This window comes from Notamacropus eugenii, chromosome 3 (genome assembly GCF_028372415.1).
Source record: "Notamacropus eugenii isolate mMacEug1 chromosome 3, mMacEug1.pri_v2, whole genome shotgun sequence".
NCBI lineage: Eukaryota > Metazoa > Chordata > Mammalia > Diprotodontia > Macropodidae > Notamacropus > Notamacropus eugenii.
In genome coordinates, this window is record NC_092874.1 from 153,165,862 (window position 1) to 153,182,423 (window position 16,562).

A 16,562-nucleotide genomic window follows, 5' to 3' on the forward strand; every position below is an offset into this window, starting at 1 on the left:
TCATGGTTTCCAGAAGACAAATAGGGCACCAACATCCCTCACTTTCTTCTCCTCTACTCTAGCAATGATAGGTCCTTATAGCACCCACTATCCTACCGTATGGATACTCTGGCAACTGGTCCTTCTGTACAGCTTACTTAGAAAGTAGTTGGGTTTCAGTGGTCCTTAAAATTTAGGTGCAAAGTAAACATGACCAATCCGTGAAAAAGGTCAGAATGGGGAATGGGATAAAGAAATTTGTTTGATTCTGGGATAACTTAAAATTAGGGTACTTTGCACACTGGAAAAAGTTAAAATTAGGGTACTCCTTTGCATACTGCTATTTCCTAGAGGCCAAAAATTTCAGTTGTGACATAGCTATTTATAAAACACTTCATAGTCTTCTTCTACACATATCACATTTTAGCCTATATTTTGTTTAACTGTTCATATCTTATCTGTTTCTATTAGATAGTTCCTTGAATATACAAAACATGGTTGATGTATCCTTGCATACATAGCTTAGCACAGTGAATAAAGAAGGGACTGATTGATGTTTGTTAAATGAATATGAACAAACCAAAGATATGTGAAGCAGTGCTCTGGGTAATCAAGTCTGGGAGGATATTTTATTTACTTCACAGCTCTAAATTATGATAACACATTTATAAACCCTTTTTAAAGTTTTACAAAGTTCTTTCCTCACAAATCTCTATGAGATAGCATGCTACAGATTTTATGTTCTGTTTTACATATGACAAAGCTAATGGAAGGAAGCAGAAGATTTATCATTCCTTCACATGTGTTTTCTAGTAGATTGTTCTTCTATCCCCCCATTTTCTCGTTAATTTTCAATCTCTCCCTCTATATTGCCAATTTCCCTTCTCCCTATAAACACATCTATGGTTTCCCCATTCTCAAAAAGCCTTCACATGATTTGTCCACCCCTAGAAACTGTTGTTCTTTATTTCTTCTTTTTACGTAGCTGAACTCCTTGAGAAGGTTGTCCACAAACAATGCCTCTGCTTTCTTTCCTCTCACTTTCTCCTTAACTCTCTGCATTCTGACTTTTGACCTCATCATTGACTTGAAATTGCTCTCTTGAAAGTTACCAATGGTAGCTAAACTGCCAAGTCCGCATGCTCTTGACTTCTCTATAGACGTTGACATTATTGATTAACTTCTTTTAAGATTTCACTTCTATTGATTTAACTTCTTTTCCTTGACATACTTCTCTTTTCTTTGTTTTTTTTTTTTTTGTGACACTGCTTTCTCCTGCTTCTCCTTCCACCTGTCTCCTTTGCTGGATCCACAAGTCACTGTAATTATGGTCATCCCCAAGGCTCTCTTCTATTCCCGCTGCTTTCTACATACCATTTTACTTGGTAATCTTGTTAGTGACCATGGATTCATTTATCATCTGTATGCAGGTGATTCTCAGACCTACTTATGTAGCCCTCATGGCTTCAAGTCTCACATATCCAACTGTCTGGATGTTTTGAATTGGATATGTTTTGTTACTTTACAGTCATGTCCAACTCTCTGTGACCCCATTTGGAGTTCTCTTGGCAGAGATAGTGGAGTGGTTTGCCATTTCCTTCTTAAGCTCATTTTTACAGATGAGGAAATAGAGGCACACTGGTTTAAGTGACTTGCCTGAGGTCACCCAGCTAGCTAGTAAGTGTCTGAGGCCAGATTTGAACTCAGAAAGATGTTTTCCTGACTTCAGACCCAGCACTCTATCCACTGTACCACCTACTGGATATAGACATATCAAACTCATCATGTCCAAAACTCACAAACTCGTCCCCCACCTCAAGCCCTCCCTTCTTCCTAACTGCCCTATTAATTTTGGGCATGTTACTATCTTCTCAAACTCCAAGGCTGGGAATAAGGCTATTTACCCTATCAAACAGACCCCTTCTCATTGGGGAAGAGAATGTCCCACTCTAACCCTCCCCCTTCAGTGACCGCGCAGCCACTTATCCCACCTTAGGGAGCCCACACAAAATCACTATTTTATTATTATCCCAAGACTACTGATCCTAAGGCTTCAAGGAGATTAAAAAATAATTTCTGTTCAGAAAAAGGTTGGGATTGCAACGTTTCCCAAGCCCAAATTGTGCTTTAGAGTTTAGTCAGGATTTGTGGATAAGTGTAAAGATGAGAGGGTGGAATGGAGTAAAATTGTATGATCTGACCTTTGAGTCCCTTGACTTTCTTCAAGGTAAACTTTGGTCCTGCCAGCTGACTTGTTTGGAAGTACTTTGAGCTCAGGGGTTGTTAAAAATAGAGAGAAACTCAAGCTCATATAATCTCATATACTAAAGGGATATTTTTAATACTGGAAAGAGATTCTTGGCACAGTGCTCTAGCTATATCAACAAATAAGAAGAACAAAATCTGAATCTTAAGAAACTTGCAAGTAGGACAACATTTAGTATGCTGATTTTGGCCCTCTAGCACATGTAAATTCATTAAAGGTTTCGCTTATTCAAAACAACTGTGGATTTAGATGAATTTATGGTTGGCAATGCCATTCTCTGTTGGTGACTGCATCATTGTTTGGATGTCTAAGCTTCCATCACTGACTTGTAAAGAAACACAGTGCTTCACATATGACAGACACGCATTGAATTGAAAAGCAGCTTTCACTTAAAGTAGAAAGTCATTCGGCAGTTACAAGCATAATCTGCCAGAACCAGAATTAAGAACACTTTCACCTAGGCCCAAAGTGGTTTGAAGGAGTAGGGAGACAGGTCTCAGGAAGGTGTATTCAAGCAGCATTATGATAATAGGACATCAGTTATGGGGCTGAGCAAGGAAGTGAGGTCTTACCGTGTGGTGTGTGGAAGACCAGGGAGAAAGTGCCCTCCTCATCCCCCCATGTCAGGTGTTCATCCTGTGCTGTCAGCTGATGTTGTACAACATCTTTTAAGGAAAATTGTAAAGAGAGTGTCTTTGGAACATCCTGTTCAACTGGGATGTCTAATATATAACACAATAAAAAGAATAAAAATAATTAATATGTAATTGCTTATGGTGTACCAAAGAACTTTCCTTCCAACAGTCTTGTGAGGTAGGAAATGTCACCGTTATCATACTCATGTTGTTGATTCATTTGTCTTGTCTGACTCTTCATGACCCCTTTTAGGGTCTTGTTGGCAAAGACACTGGAGTGGTTTTCCATTTCCTTCTCCAGTTCATTTTACAGATGAGGAAACTGAGGCAAATAGGAGTAAGTGATTTGCCCAGAGTCAAACAGCTAGGAAGTGTCTGAGGCTGGATTTGAACTGAGGAAGATGAGTGAGTCTTCCTTTTCCAAGCCCAGCACTCTGTGCTCTGTGGTGCCACCTACCTGCCCATCATCCTTATTTTAAAAGTGTGGAAACTGAGGATTAGAAAAGTTTAAATCATTGAATCTATCATCAGACATTTACAGAATGTGGATAAGGCAAGCTGCAGTACATAATACCATCCCTATCCCCAATGAAACAATAAGAATGGGACCTAGTTTTATAGATTTTATAGGAATGATATAAGCAACCTCCACCCCCACCCCCCCCTTTTATTTTTGGCCTGGGTTGGCTTGGGAGAATAGCACAGATGGGAGAGTAGAGAATTAAACCTCCTCTTCACTCCACACACATGAAAATCTACCTCATTTCCCATGCTACCATGGGCTTTGCCCATCTATTCATCATTTTTTTCCTTCTTCCCAATTAAAAGACCCCTGAAAAAGAAGCCAGTCTTGGAGCATTCTTTGCAGTGGTGTCAGGTCCCAGGGCATTCATAAGGTGGGGTAGAAAGTGCTGTTGGGAGCTCCAGCTGTTCCAGTGTCTCCTTTTCCTGGAGCATGTTCTGGAAACCAAGACATGCTTAGACAGTTAGGACATCTGTTTTTCCTAATCTTAAATATGCAATGTTCTGAAAGAGAGGGTTTGGGGATTTTTTAGAACTGTCTTGACTTTATGTTAAAAATTACATTCTAAGCAGTCTCTTTAGCTAAATGTCCTGATGTGTATCTGTTAGAACATCCAACCATTTCAAACAAGACATTATACTCAGTTAAAATTTTAAAATTTTTCTTTGAGGTAGTTATCTACTTGGTCCTACAGCAAATCATATTTGTGCCAAAAAAATTTTGCCCAGAAAAGTGACCAGGAATGTAGCTGGCTAGCACCAGAAGTAGAGTTGCAGTACCTCCACCAAGATACATAGGAGCATTCCTATGGTGTCAGGGCACTGGGCAGAGTTTCCAGGGGAAAGAGCTACTTTGATTTCCATCTCCTTTCCCCTTCCCAGAAATGTACCCAAAAGGCTCCTGCCCTGCCCCATTCCTACCCACAAGACAAATGTCCCAATGCCCTCTGAAGTGGTCTACACCCGTCTGCAGGTGAGATGGAGTGAACGGTCAACTATAGGTTGTTAAAACTAAGACTGCATATATCTATCAGAAGCTGCTTTTGACAATGTTTTCAGTAAAAAGTTCATTTACAAATGAACTTCTTCAGTGTTGATGGGATTTGAGGTTTCAAGAGTATTTTATAGGCACTTCATAAATAGTTCTAAAGTTGGGTACAGGAAGCAGCAAGATGGGGTGGTGGATTGAATGCTGACCTTGTGGTCAGGAAGACCCAATTTCAAATCATGTCACAGTCTCTTCCTAGCTCTTTGACCCCAGACTGGTCACTTAGCTGTTCTCAGCTTCACTTTCCTCTTCTGAAAAATGGGTTTAATAACATCGTCTGCTTCTCGGGTGGTTGTGATGCTCAGATGAGATAACATGTAAAGCATTCGTAATTAGTAGCTATTGTTCAAAGCTCTCTGGAGCAGGAGGAGTCAAAATAGAATAGTACGTTTTAAGCGGAAGTAGACCAGGTAAAAATTCATGAGTTATGGGAAATCTTATGCATGGTTTTCCCTGAGAAAATTCATTTTTGCTCAGTTTTTTAGAAATGGCAATATGGCTGAACACCTATAGAAAACAATATGGGGGCTGCAGGATTAATGCTTGTGTTACAAACTATCAGGTCTTTATGTCACACGTTTGTGTCTGGGGAGAAAAGTTTGACCAGTAGTGTAAATGAAACTGGGTGTCCAAAAATCGTAATGCAGTTTTAATCCTAAGAAGTTTATGTTTCCGTATATTGGGCCCAGCAATAACTATATTTGGTTGCGTTGTAACTCCTTAGAATAGTTGCTAAGTTATTTTGGTTGTGTATGCAGATGAATGACTTGGACATAAAGATTTTGAGCAAAAAATGCCATTACCTTCACTTCTTGGATGTCTCTGGATGTGTACACCTTACTGACAGAGCCATTGAATACCTTCTGGAAGGCTGCAAACAACTTCGTGTCTTGAAGATGCGGTACTGCAGGCGGATTTCCAAGTAAGATATTAAAGTTTCCTGAGTCAAAATCTCTGGTGCATGGAGAAATACTGAAATAGATGAATATAATACTTGCTGTGCATAGTGATGTTAGTGCTGCTTTTGTTGTACGGATTGCACCTCATTGTTGGCTTGAGGCCGGATCTCTCCATCTTGCCCACTGCGACAGTTCAGTGACTACTCCCCAGCCAAATCCTGCTGCTGATCATCATGGGAGTTCTGATCCGTTCACCACTTCGTAAGCAGCCTGATAGCTCTTTGCTTCTAAGAGCGACTTATAGGTCAAAGATTTAGATGAGACACCCAACATCTCAGAATGCCAGCCCAAGCAATCTACCCCTCTAAGCCTTCTCCTTGCAAAGGTTATAGGCACACACTACCATGCCTGTTATTTTTTTCCTCATTTAGTAGTATTTTTTCCAATTACATATGAAGATAGTATTCAACGTTCATTTTTTATAAGATTTTGAGTTCCAAATTGTTCTCCCTCCTTCTTTCCCCTCCCCTCTCCCTAAGACAGCTAGCAATCTGATATAGGTTATACATGTACAATATGTTGTGAAAAAAAGATTCAGAACAAAAAGAAAAAAGCCATGAGAAAGAAAAAAACAAAAAAAAATAGTATGCTTTGATTTATATTCAGATGCCATCGTTCTTTCTCTGGATGTGGATATCAATAATGGATGATCACTTACGGAAATCATTTTCCATCATGAGTCTTTTGGAATTGTCTTTGACCATTGTACTGCTCAGAAGAGCAAGTCTGTCATAGCTGATTGTTGCACAGTGTTGCTTTTACTGTGTACAATGGTCTCCTGGCTCTGCCTGCTTCACTCAGCATCAGTTCAGATAAGTCTTTCCAGGTTTTTCTAAAATCTGCCTGCTCGTCAGTTCGTGTAGCACAATAGTATTTCATTACACTTATATACCACAGCTTGTTGAGGCATTCCCCAGTGGATGAGCATCTCCACAATTTCCAATTCTTTACCACCACAAAAAGAGCTGCTATTAAATATGTGTGTGTGTGTGTGTATCCTTTTCATTTTTCTTTGATCTCTTTGTGATATAGACCTTGTAGTGGTATTGCTAGGTCAAAGGGTATGTACAGTTTTATAGTCCTTTGGGCATCATTTGAAATTGTTCTCTAGAATGGTTGGACTAGTTCACATCTCTACCAGTAGTGTATTAGTGTCCCAATTTTTCCACATCCCCCCCTGCACTTGTCATTTTCCTTTGACATGTTGGCCAATTTGATAGGTATGAGGTAGTATCTCAGAGTGGTTTTAATTTTCATTTCTAATCAATGGTGATTCAGAGAATTTTTTTCATGTGTCCATTGATAGCTGTGATCCTTCTGAAAACTGCCCATTCATATCCTTTGACCATTTATCAATTGGGGAATGACTCTTATTTTTATAATTTTGGCTCAGGTCCCTATATGTTTGAGAAATGAGGCCTTTTTCAGAGAAACTTGCTGTAAATTTTTTCCATTTCCTGTTTTCTTTCTAATTTTGACTGCATTAGTTTTGTTTGTGCAAAAGCTTTTTAATTCATATAATCAAAATTATCCATTTTATTTCCTGTGATCCTCTCTATCTCTTGTTTGATAATAAATTTTTCTTTTATCCATATAACTGACAGGTATATTTTTCCATACTCCCCTAATTTCTTTACAATACCACCTTTTATGTTGAAATTATTTATCCATTTTGGCTTTGTCTTGGTATACTGGACAAGATGTTGGTCAATACCTAGTTTCTTCCAAACTACTTTCCAGTTTTTCCAGTAAATTTTGTCAAATGATAAAGTTCTTGTCCCATAAGCTTGGGTCTTTGGGTTTATCAAACACTAGTTTACCGTGGACACATGAAAAAAAATGCTCTATATTACTACTGATTAGAGAAAAACAAAACTAGAAATGTCAACAATTTATATGGATTTATTATGTACCCTATAACTTTGATAAAGCTGTTGTTTCAGCTAGTCTTTTAATTGATTCTCTAGGGTTTTTCTCTAAGAAAATCATCTTATCATCTTCAAAGAGTGATAGTTTTTTCTCATTGCTTATTTTTATTCCTTTTATTTCCTTATATTCCTTTTTATTTCTTTTTCTTCTTTTATTGCTATAGCAGTATTTTCTAGTACAGTACTGAATAATAGTAGTGATAATGGACATCCTTGCTTTCCCTGACAGTCTTGTTGGGAAGACTTTAGATTGATCTCTGCTTCACATAATGCTTGCTCTTGGTTCTAGATAGATGCTAAGTATCATTTTAATAAAGGGTTCATTTCCTCCTATGCTTTTTTAGTGCTTCATAGAAATGGATGTTATCTTTTGCCCAAAGCTTGTTCAGCATATGTTGGCTTAATCATATGATTTCTGTTGTTTTTGTTATTGATATGGTCAATTATGCCAATAGTTTTTCTAACATTGAACCAACCCTGCATTCCTGGTATAAATCCCACCTGGTCATAATGTATGATCTTTGTGACATATCGCTGTAATATTCTTGCGAGTATTTTATTTAGTTTTTTTGCATCAGTATTCATGTAGAAATTGTTGAGTAGTCTTCTCTCTGTTTTTACTCTTCCTGATTTAGGTGTGAAAACTATATTTGTGTCACTAAAAGAACTTGATAGGACTCCTTCTTGACCTGTTTTTTTTGACATAGTTTATATAGTTTTGGGATTAGTTGTTCCTTAAATGTGCTTTCCTTCTAATCTTGGTTGGGGTGGGACATATTTATATAGCTTGTTCAGTTTCTTTTTCTAAGATAGGTTTATGTAAGGATTTTTTTTTGTCTTCTGTTAATCTGGGAAGTTTACATCTTTAAAAATATTCATCTATTTCATTTAGATTGTCAGTTTTACTGGCATGTATTTGGGTAAAATAACTCCTGATAATTGCTTTAATTACATCATCATTGGTGCATTCATCTTTTTCATTTTTGATATTGGTAATTTGGTTTTCTTCTTTAAAAAAAATAAAACTAATTAATGGTTTATCTGTTTCATTGTTTTGTTTTCCATAAAACTAGTTTCTGGTTTTATTTATTAGTTCAGTGGCTTTTTACTTTAAATTTTATTAATCTCTGATTTTCAGGATTTTCATTTTGGTGTTTCATTGGAAATTTTAATTTGTTCTTCTGGTTTTGTTTTTTGTTTTACTTTAGTTGTAGGCTCTATTCAGTGATCTGTTTTATCTTTCTTTTACTGATCTGTGTGTTTAGAGATATGAATTTTCTCCTAAGTTCTGTTTTGACCATCCCCCAAATTTCAATATGTTGTCTCATCATTGTCATTTTCTTTAATGAAATTATTTATTGTTTCGATGATTTGTTCTTTGACCTCTTTTTTTTAGGGTTATATTATTTAGTTTCCAATTAACTTTTAATTTTTGCTTCCTTGTCCCTTTATTGAATGTAATTTTTTCTTGCATTATGGTCTGGAAAGTGTGTATTTAATATTTCTGCTTTTCTGCATTTAGTTGTGAGGTTTTAATGCCCTGTTATATGGTCAGTTTTTGTGAAGGTGCTGTGAACAGCAGAAAAAAGTGAATATTCTTTTCTATTACCACTCAGTTTTCTCCAGAGGTCTATCATATCTAAAATTTCTAAGATTCTTTTCACATCCTGATCCTCTTTCTTATTTATGGGTTACATTGATGTAGCTCTGAGAGGGGAGAGTTCAGATCCCCCACTAGTATAGTTTTAATGTTTGTTTCCTCCTTTAATTCATTTAATTTTCCCTTTCAGAATTTGTATGCTCTGCCATTTGGTACATATATCTACTGTAAATTTTAATTTATTGTCTATGGTAGCTTTTAGCAAGATGTGGTTTCTCTGCTTATTGCTTTTAATTAGTCTGTTTTTGCTTTTGCTTTGTCTAAGATCATGAATACTACCTATTTTTATTTTTTCACCTCATCTGAAGCACAATCAATTCTGCTGCAGCCCCTTATTTAACTCTGTGTGTATCTTTCTTTTTTCAAGTGTGCTTCCTAAAAACAAAATATTGTTGGATTCTGTTTTTTAATCCATTCTGCAGGGCACTTCCATTTTATGAGTTGTTCCCTTTTATATTCACAATTATGATTACTAATGGCATTTCCCTCCATTTTATTTTCTTCTGTTTTTCCTTCTCTCTCTTTTTATCGTGTTCCTCCTCCAAAGTCTGTTTTGCTTCTGACCACTGCCTTCTTTTATCTGTCCGGTTTTACCCCTTTCCCCTATTTTTTATCTTCTTCCCTCTTAAAAGTCCTTTCATTAAATGTTTATTTTTTTCCCTCAAATAATTATATTCACTGTTGCTGGGTGGTTATTCTTGGTTATAATCCTAGCTCTCTTACCTTCTGAATTTCATCTATTCCAAGCCCTCCACCTCTTTAATATGGTAATTACTAAATGGTGTTCCTGACTGTGGCCCCACAAGATTTGAATGGTTTCTTTCTGGCTGATTTTGAAGTATATTCTCTTTGACCTGGTACTCTGCAATTTGGCTGTAATATTGCTGGGATTTTTGAATTTGGGATCTCTTTCAGGTGATGATTGGTGGATTCTTTCAATATTTGTTTTTACCCTCTGGTTCTATGATATCAGGGTAGTTTTCCTTGAAAATTTCTTGAAATAGGATGTCTAGGCTCCTCTTTTTTTTTTTTTTACCATGACTTTCAAATAGTCCAATAATTCTTAAATTATCTCCCCTTTATCTGTTTTCCAGGTCAATTGTTTTTCTGAAGAGAGATTTCATATTTTATTCTATTTTTTCATTCTTTGGATTTTGTTTTATTGTTTTTTTTGATGTCTCATGAAATCGTTACTTTCCACTTGCCTAATACTCATTTTTATGAGTTAAATTCTTTAGTAAGTTTTTGTGCCTCTTTTTCCATTTGTCCAATTCTATTTTTAAGTTATCATTTTTCTCAGTAATTTTTGTGCCTCTTTTACCAAGCTTTTAATTTTAATTATATTTTCTTCCTTTGCTCTCACTTTTTTATGTAATTTTTCCTTTGCCACTCTTATTTGAGATTGAAAATCAAAAAAAATTTTAATCTTTTCCAGGAATTCTTGTTGGGCTTGTGTCCAATTCACAATTTTTCCTTTGAGATTTTTCTTGAGCTTGTTTTAACTTCATTTTCTTCTGAATTTGTGTCTTGATTTTCCCTGTCACCATAGTAGCTTTTTATAAAGATCAGGTTCTTTTTTGTTGTTTGCTCATTTTTCTACCCTATTTCTTAATTTTTGAACTTTATGCTAAAGTTAGATTCTGTTCTTGACATGGGAGTGGTAGAGCAAGGGGATACAGTGCCAAACTTCAGGCTTTTTTGCATTGTTCTTTTCAGAGTTAGTTCTGTGAATTTGGAAGTATTTGGTGCTTCTAAGGTGGTGTGATCTGGGGAAAGATGTGGTCACTGCTCTCCTGGTTAGCACTATTGTCCTTAAGCAGGAAAGGTCCTTTATCCTTGGGATTGCAATTCACATTGCTCCTTAGGGTCTCTGCTCCCTCTTAACCGAAAGCACTCCTTTTTTTGCCGTTGAACAGTGCCCCAGAAGTGGGTGCTGGCAATGGAGTTTCCAAACGGTGTTTGGTCCTTTGTCCGGTACTAGCCCAGGGGCCCCTGTAATCTCTTTCTGGCCAGTTGCCAGATACCTTTACCATCTCTGGCTTGAGAGCTCCTGAAGCTGCTGTAGCTAATTCTGTTGCCACCACCTAATTCTACCACCCACCTGGCTCTCAAGTCAGCCTCCCACCCCCTGTCACACATCTCTTTTTCTGACCTCATTAGTTGTCTTGGGCTGGAAAAATTTCTCACCCTGACCTTTTGTTAGCTAAGCCCCCCCAGAATTCAGTTTGGAGAGTTATATTAAAATTGTTTAGAGGAGAATGTTGGTAGAGTTAGCTAACTGCCATTTTGTCACATGCTCTAAAAATCCGAACTCCTTAAAGCCAACCTGTCAGTAATTTATCATCACCTATTATTATTGTCAGAAGAAATAATCCTGCTTTGGAAATGTTGAGTTTTGAGGTGTCTTAGACTTTCTATTTGAAATGACCAACAGCAGTTGAATGAAGCTCAATGGAAATGCAGGTGCTAAATATAAAACTCTGAGAATCATTTGCACAGAGATGATAAACCTGTGGGAGCTGGTGAGTTCACCATGAGACTGAGTGTCCAGAAAGAAGAGGACCCAAGACAGAGCTTTGGGTGATATCTGCAGTTAGGAGAAAGATGAGTGGTCGAACAGATAAGACTTCTTAATTAAGAGGTCATTGGCAACTTTAGAGAGAATATATCCAGATGGGTAAGGAGGTCAGAAGCTAGATTGCAAGGGGTTGAGGAGCAAGTGAGAGATGAGGAAGTTAAAACAACTTTTTAAATGTAGATAGCTTTTCCTAGGAGTTTAACTGAGAAAGAAGAAATATAGGGAAATTTAATATAGGAGAAATAGAGCACAAACTCTGCTTTGTTTTGACTCATGGAACATTATGTTTCCCCCAGGATAAGCAGATCATCAGAAATCTCATCACCATGGAAACTGGTTCAGCTTTGGTAACTCAACAATTCCTAAGTACCTCAGTTGCCTTTCTCCTCTGCTTGGAGATTAGAGTGCAGACCAAAAAAACAGCTCCCAAAGCTTCCCTTTAATAGAGGGCTCAGAATTTCCCCTTCTTCATTTCCTACCAGCTGCTTTGTTTGGTTTGGAGTCCAGGAGCATCATATCCCCACCAGCATGCCCATATCAGCTTTCTATGTGTATTATCTCATCCCATTAGATTATAAATTCCTTGAGGACAGGGACTGTCCTTCTTATTTGTATCCCCAGTACTTTGCACAGTACCTTGCACATGATCAGTGCTTAATAAAGATTTACTGAGTATTGACTATTATTATTGATAACAGATTTGAATATTTGTCATGCCTGACTTCTCTTTCGGGAAGAACATAAGTCTTAAAAAGAGATAAAAGCAAAAGCCTCTATCGCAGCCTTTTTTAGTTCAGGAAGGGTTCAAGAGCTTAGTTCAAGAACATTCAACAATCACATAAATAGTTAAAAACCTGGGAAAGCATTTTAAACACTTTAATTTTTATAGCATGAAAAAAACATATCCCCCACTGTGAACTTATGGTTTTCAAATCTGGAACGAAATATTCCTCTAACAAAAAGGTCTGGGTGTGCCAAGTCTCAGCCTACAGGGAATTTATGGCTCACAACCATAAATTCATATAGTTAAACAATGGCTTTAACTAACACAACTCCATGAACTTTTGTACTTTTCACATGAGCTGAAGTATGTGAGTCAGAAGTGAAGTAAGTAGGATTTGAATTAACAATACTGTTACCTTCATATTGAGCTAGATAACCATGTGTATTTTTTTTTTCAGTGAAATTGTTCGGTAGAATCAACCAACATATGTCTTGAGTACTTTTAATTTTTTTTCTAGTATCAGTAAATAGATTGTGCTTCCATGGCTATTTGTCAAAATCCTAACTCCCAATATGCGACCACACCAGGCTGCTTACCCTGCTAACAGCGATGCAGTTAGTAGATGATCAAGTGGGTAAAAAGCACAGAGCATTAACTTAGCTGTGGGGAAGTCTCATGTTTTCAAAAAAACATTTATTAAGCACTTGCTTTCTCCAGAGTACAAGTGCTAGGTGGGAAGAGAGGTGCCTTCTTTAGGTTAAGGTATGGTTAGTGCCCTCCTGGAGATTACAGCCTAGTCAGGGGATGTGACATATGCACAAATAACCAGAATAGGAAATACAACAGTGAGTACAGAGGTGTAAATATAGTAATATCTAAGGATGGATGGGGATAAGGTCATTTCTGATGGAAAAGAGAGATCAGAGAAAGTTTTCTGGAAGAGGTATGGAGTTGAAGTGAGCTTTAAAGGAATTTAACAGGGGGGAGGGAGTAATGGGTATAAGAGTAGAACACCCCAGACACAGGAAATAGCAGAGGGCAAAGAAGTAGTAAAGAATGAGGAGGCTTAGTGGTCTGGTGTGGCTGATGCTTACAGAAAGTCATAATAAAAGCAAGGACAGGAGATGAGAATATGAAATGTGAAGGGGAGTAGCATGCAATAATGATAATTCACACAAATACTGCTTTAAGGCTCATAAACCAAATAGTGTAACGATTTAGTATCCTTATTTTATTGATGAGGAAGCAGAGACTTTGAAATGGCCTGCCCAAGATCACAAAGCAAGGACTCAAATCTAGGTCTTCTGGGCCTGAGTCTCATGCTCTTTCCTCTACACCTGGCTGCAGATGAAGGGTATTTTCAGATTAGAGAAGGGTTGGATTGTGAGGTAAAAGAGTTGTGAAAGAGAGTAGTGAAGTCGTATGAATAGATTTATATGTCTGATAATGAGTTGTAGAGAGAGTGAAAGGGGGAAAAAACTATTTGGGGGCTATTTCATTAGTTCATGTAGGTGACAATGATCTGCATTTGGGGACAGATGTGAAAAATATTGCAGAGTTAGAATACACAAGAGTTAGTAACTGATTGGATGTTGATAGGTGAGAGATAAGGAAAAGTTCAATCTAACCTCCATAATTTTGGATATGAGAGAAAAGGTGAATGATGATGGAACTGAAAGATGTGTAAGAAGCAAGTTTTCTAGGAAGTTAATAAACACAGCTTAGGACATACTGAATTTTATGTATTTGTTATAACCTTGGGTAGAGATGCCCTGAGGATTGGAGAGATGGGATGGGCGTTGAGAAGACAGGTCAGGGTAGAGACACATTTTCAGATCAACTAAGTAGAGCCATGGAGGATTGCCAAGACAGATTATAGCGAAGGGATGGAGGAGAGCTAGTTGGGTGAATACCCTTCTTAAGGGATCAAGAAGAGGGCAAGTAGCTAGTGAAGGAAAGAGGAATGAAGAGGCAGGAGGATAATTAAGAGAGATTAGTCATAGAAACCAAGGGAGGAGTAAGTATCCAGAAGGAATACCAAGGAATGCTGCTCTGGATAAGTAGGATAAAGATTTTTTAAAAAGCCATGCTTTGCACACTACATATGCCTAATAAATACTAGTTAAATGGAATTAGTGAGCCAAGTGAGCAGTTATAATAGTGGTAGGGATGGAAGCTAGAGTGTTGAGGGTTAAGGATACAGCAGATGGAGAAGTTGAGGCATCAGATGCATAATTTGTCTAAATATTTGGCCACAAAGGACAGGGAGATACAGTGTGGTAGCAAATGAAAGAGGTAGAAAAGTCAAAGAAACTAGATTGGGAGAACACCTTTTTTTGAGGGATTAAGAAGAAAGCATCTTTAAGAACTGAGGAGACCTGAGTGTTTGTGGGCAGTTGCCAAGAAGTCTGTGGAGAGGCACATCTGGTAGGGAGGAGATTCACAGCTTGAACACAGTCCTTAACGAGGCTGAAGGCAGAGGGGATCAAGAGCATATGTAAGACAATCATTGGGCATTGCAAAAAGGGCCTTCTCTTCCTCTGAAAAAAGGGAAAAAGAGGAAAAGAATGAATGATGATCTTAACAAGACTTTGAGAGGACCAGGAAAACTGAAGAAGCCCCTCAGTCTTCTGAGTGGTAGGAGCAGTATCCAAATCCCGCCCTTCCCCCTCCCCCCCAAATGCAGGTCAGGCTAGTATTTCCTTAAAAGATAGCAAGATGTTCCTTGTGTCTCAATTCCTCAACAGTTCCTCCCCACCTCTTCAGACTAAAGGCTAAGACTGTTGATATACCTTCCTCATCACCTGAATCTGAAGTAGCCACAACAACTGGAGATCTCAGAAGCTTGGCTGGGGAATCTCAGGGGGAACTTTATGTGGATAAAATGACTCAAGGCATTCTCAATGCCAGCTTTTATTTGAATACCCTTCTCCTGGTCTGGCTAAGTAAATCTTCTTTTGTCAAAAATTGAATGACCCCCAAGTATCTCATTTTGTTCCAATATTGAATCTACGAATCCTACATCCTGGGTAATCCCTGCTGTCCAGTTTTTTTGCTCCTGCTTCTAGGGCTGCCAAATGTTACTGGAGAAAGCCACAAGGTTGAGCTAAACATTTATAGTGCATGTATAATCCTTCCACTGAGGTGGAGCACCACCAGACCTTACCATCTACCCTTCCACTTCCTCTTCAGCTCCTCTGAGCCTTACTCTCTGCCCTGCTGCTTGGCTCTCCAGCCCCACAGACACTGCTGTCTGATCTGCCCACATGCTCTAAGGATGCCTGGGCCGTGTCATTTCTCCCTTCACTCTGCTCTGTAGAACTCTCTTTATGTATTATATCTGTGAGCTCCTTGAGAGAAGGGCCTCTCTTGTCCTTTCTGTTTCTATCATCAGTGCTCAGCACATTTGTTTCATATTCCTTGTCTCTCTCTCTGAATAGCCAGGGGGATTCAAGGGATATCTGGAGTGTCCCATACCAGTTCCTTCAGTTGCACTCTCTAGCAAAAACAATTTAGTGAAGGTTCCAGATTACAAAACCAGTTTTTATGGATTTTTACAGATCCAATCTAATTACAGATCCAAGACATTCCATCTTTATCTTCCAAAGTATTAATGCCTGCCCTAGAGAGTGGGGATGGGTAAGGAGGGTGGGAGAGTCACAAATGCAAGGCTGGTATTTCAGCTCTCTAACTATATCATAGTATGTTACATTCCTAGGCAAGACAAATGGGAACTGGTTAACAAACTTGGAGGAAGCATTCCATACTGTGGAATTTGATCTACTTAGAAGATAATTTCCCCAGTGAGAACTGTTATCAGCTAATGGTGTTTTCTGTTGTAGGGTGGCAGATTTCCGAATTTCATCTCAAGTTAAATATCGTGAATACAGTATTGAGGACCCTCCCTTTTGGTTTGGCTATGATTGCAAAGGAACCATCTTTCATGACAGAGTGAGAGTCTTGCATGGAAGAAGAAGAAAATCATCACTGGAGCGTTCATAGGGTATAGAAAATACAGTAAGAGTTCATCTTCAACATTGCAAGTTCCTTCAAAATCAAAGAATGAACATCAAGTGACCTATAGAATTAACATGTCTTTGGATCACTTTTGTTTGCTTGGAAAAACTATTTTTATTAGTTGGATCTTACGTTAGCAGTAATTTAGCTTCAGTTTCTTAGTCCAACTGCAATTTCCCAAAGACATTGTTGATTCTTTTTATCTATAATAATAAACAATAATAATAATAAAAAAGGCAAAACCAA

General features: G+C 37.9%; 1 protein-coding gene across 4 annotated transcripts in view; it reads left to right on the forward strand.

Annotated features, from left to right (window-relative positions):
* FBXL13 (F-box and leucine rich repeat protein 13) overlaps nucleotides 1-16,562 on the forward strand; it is a 266,998-nt gene extending 250,436 nt beyond the window's left edge. For 3 of the 4 annotated variants that reach the window (XM_072653155.1, XM_072653153.1, XM_072653152.1), the window contains 2 exons: nucleotides 5,209-5,372; nucleotides 16,142-16,562. In XM_072653155.1, the coding sequence (XP_072509256.1) occupies nucleotides 5,209-5,372; nucleotides 16,142-16,301 (324 nt within the window). In that variant the 3' untranslated portion in view covers nucleotides 16,302-16,562. Of the gene's footprint in view, nucleotides 1-5,208; nucleotides 5,373-16,141 lie in introns of those variants that run through there. The other variant, XM_072653154.1, reaches the window with a different exon arrangement.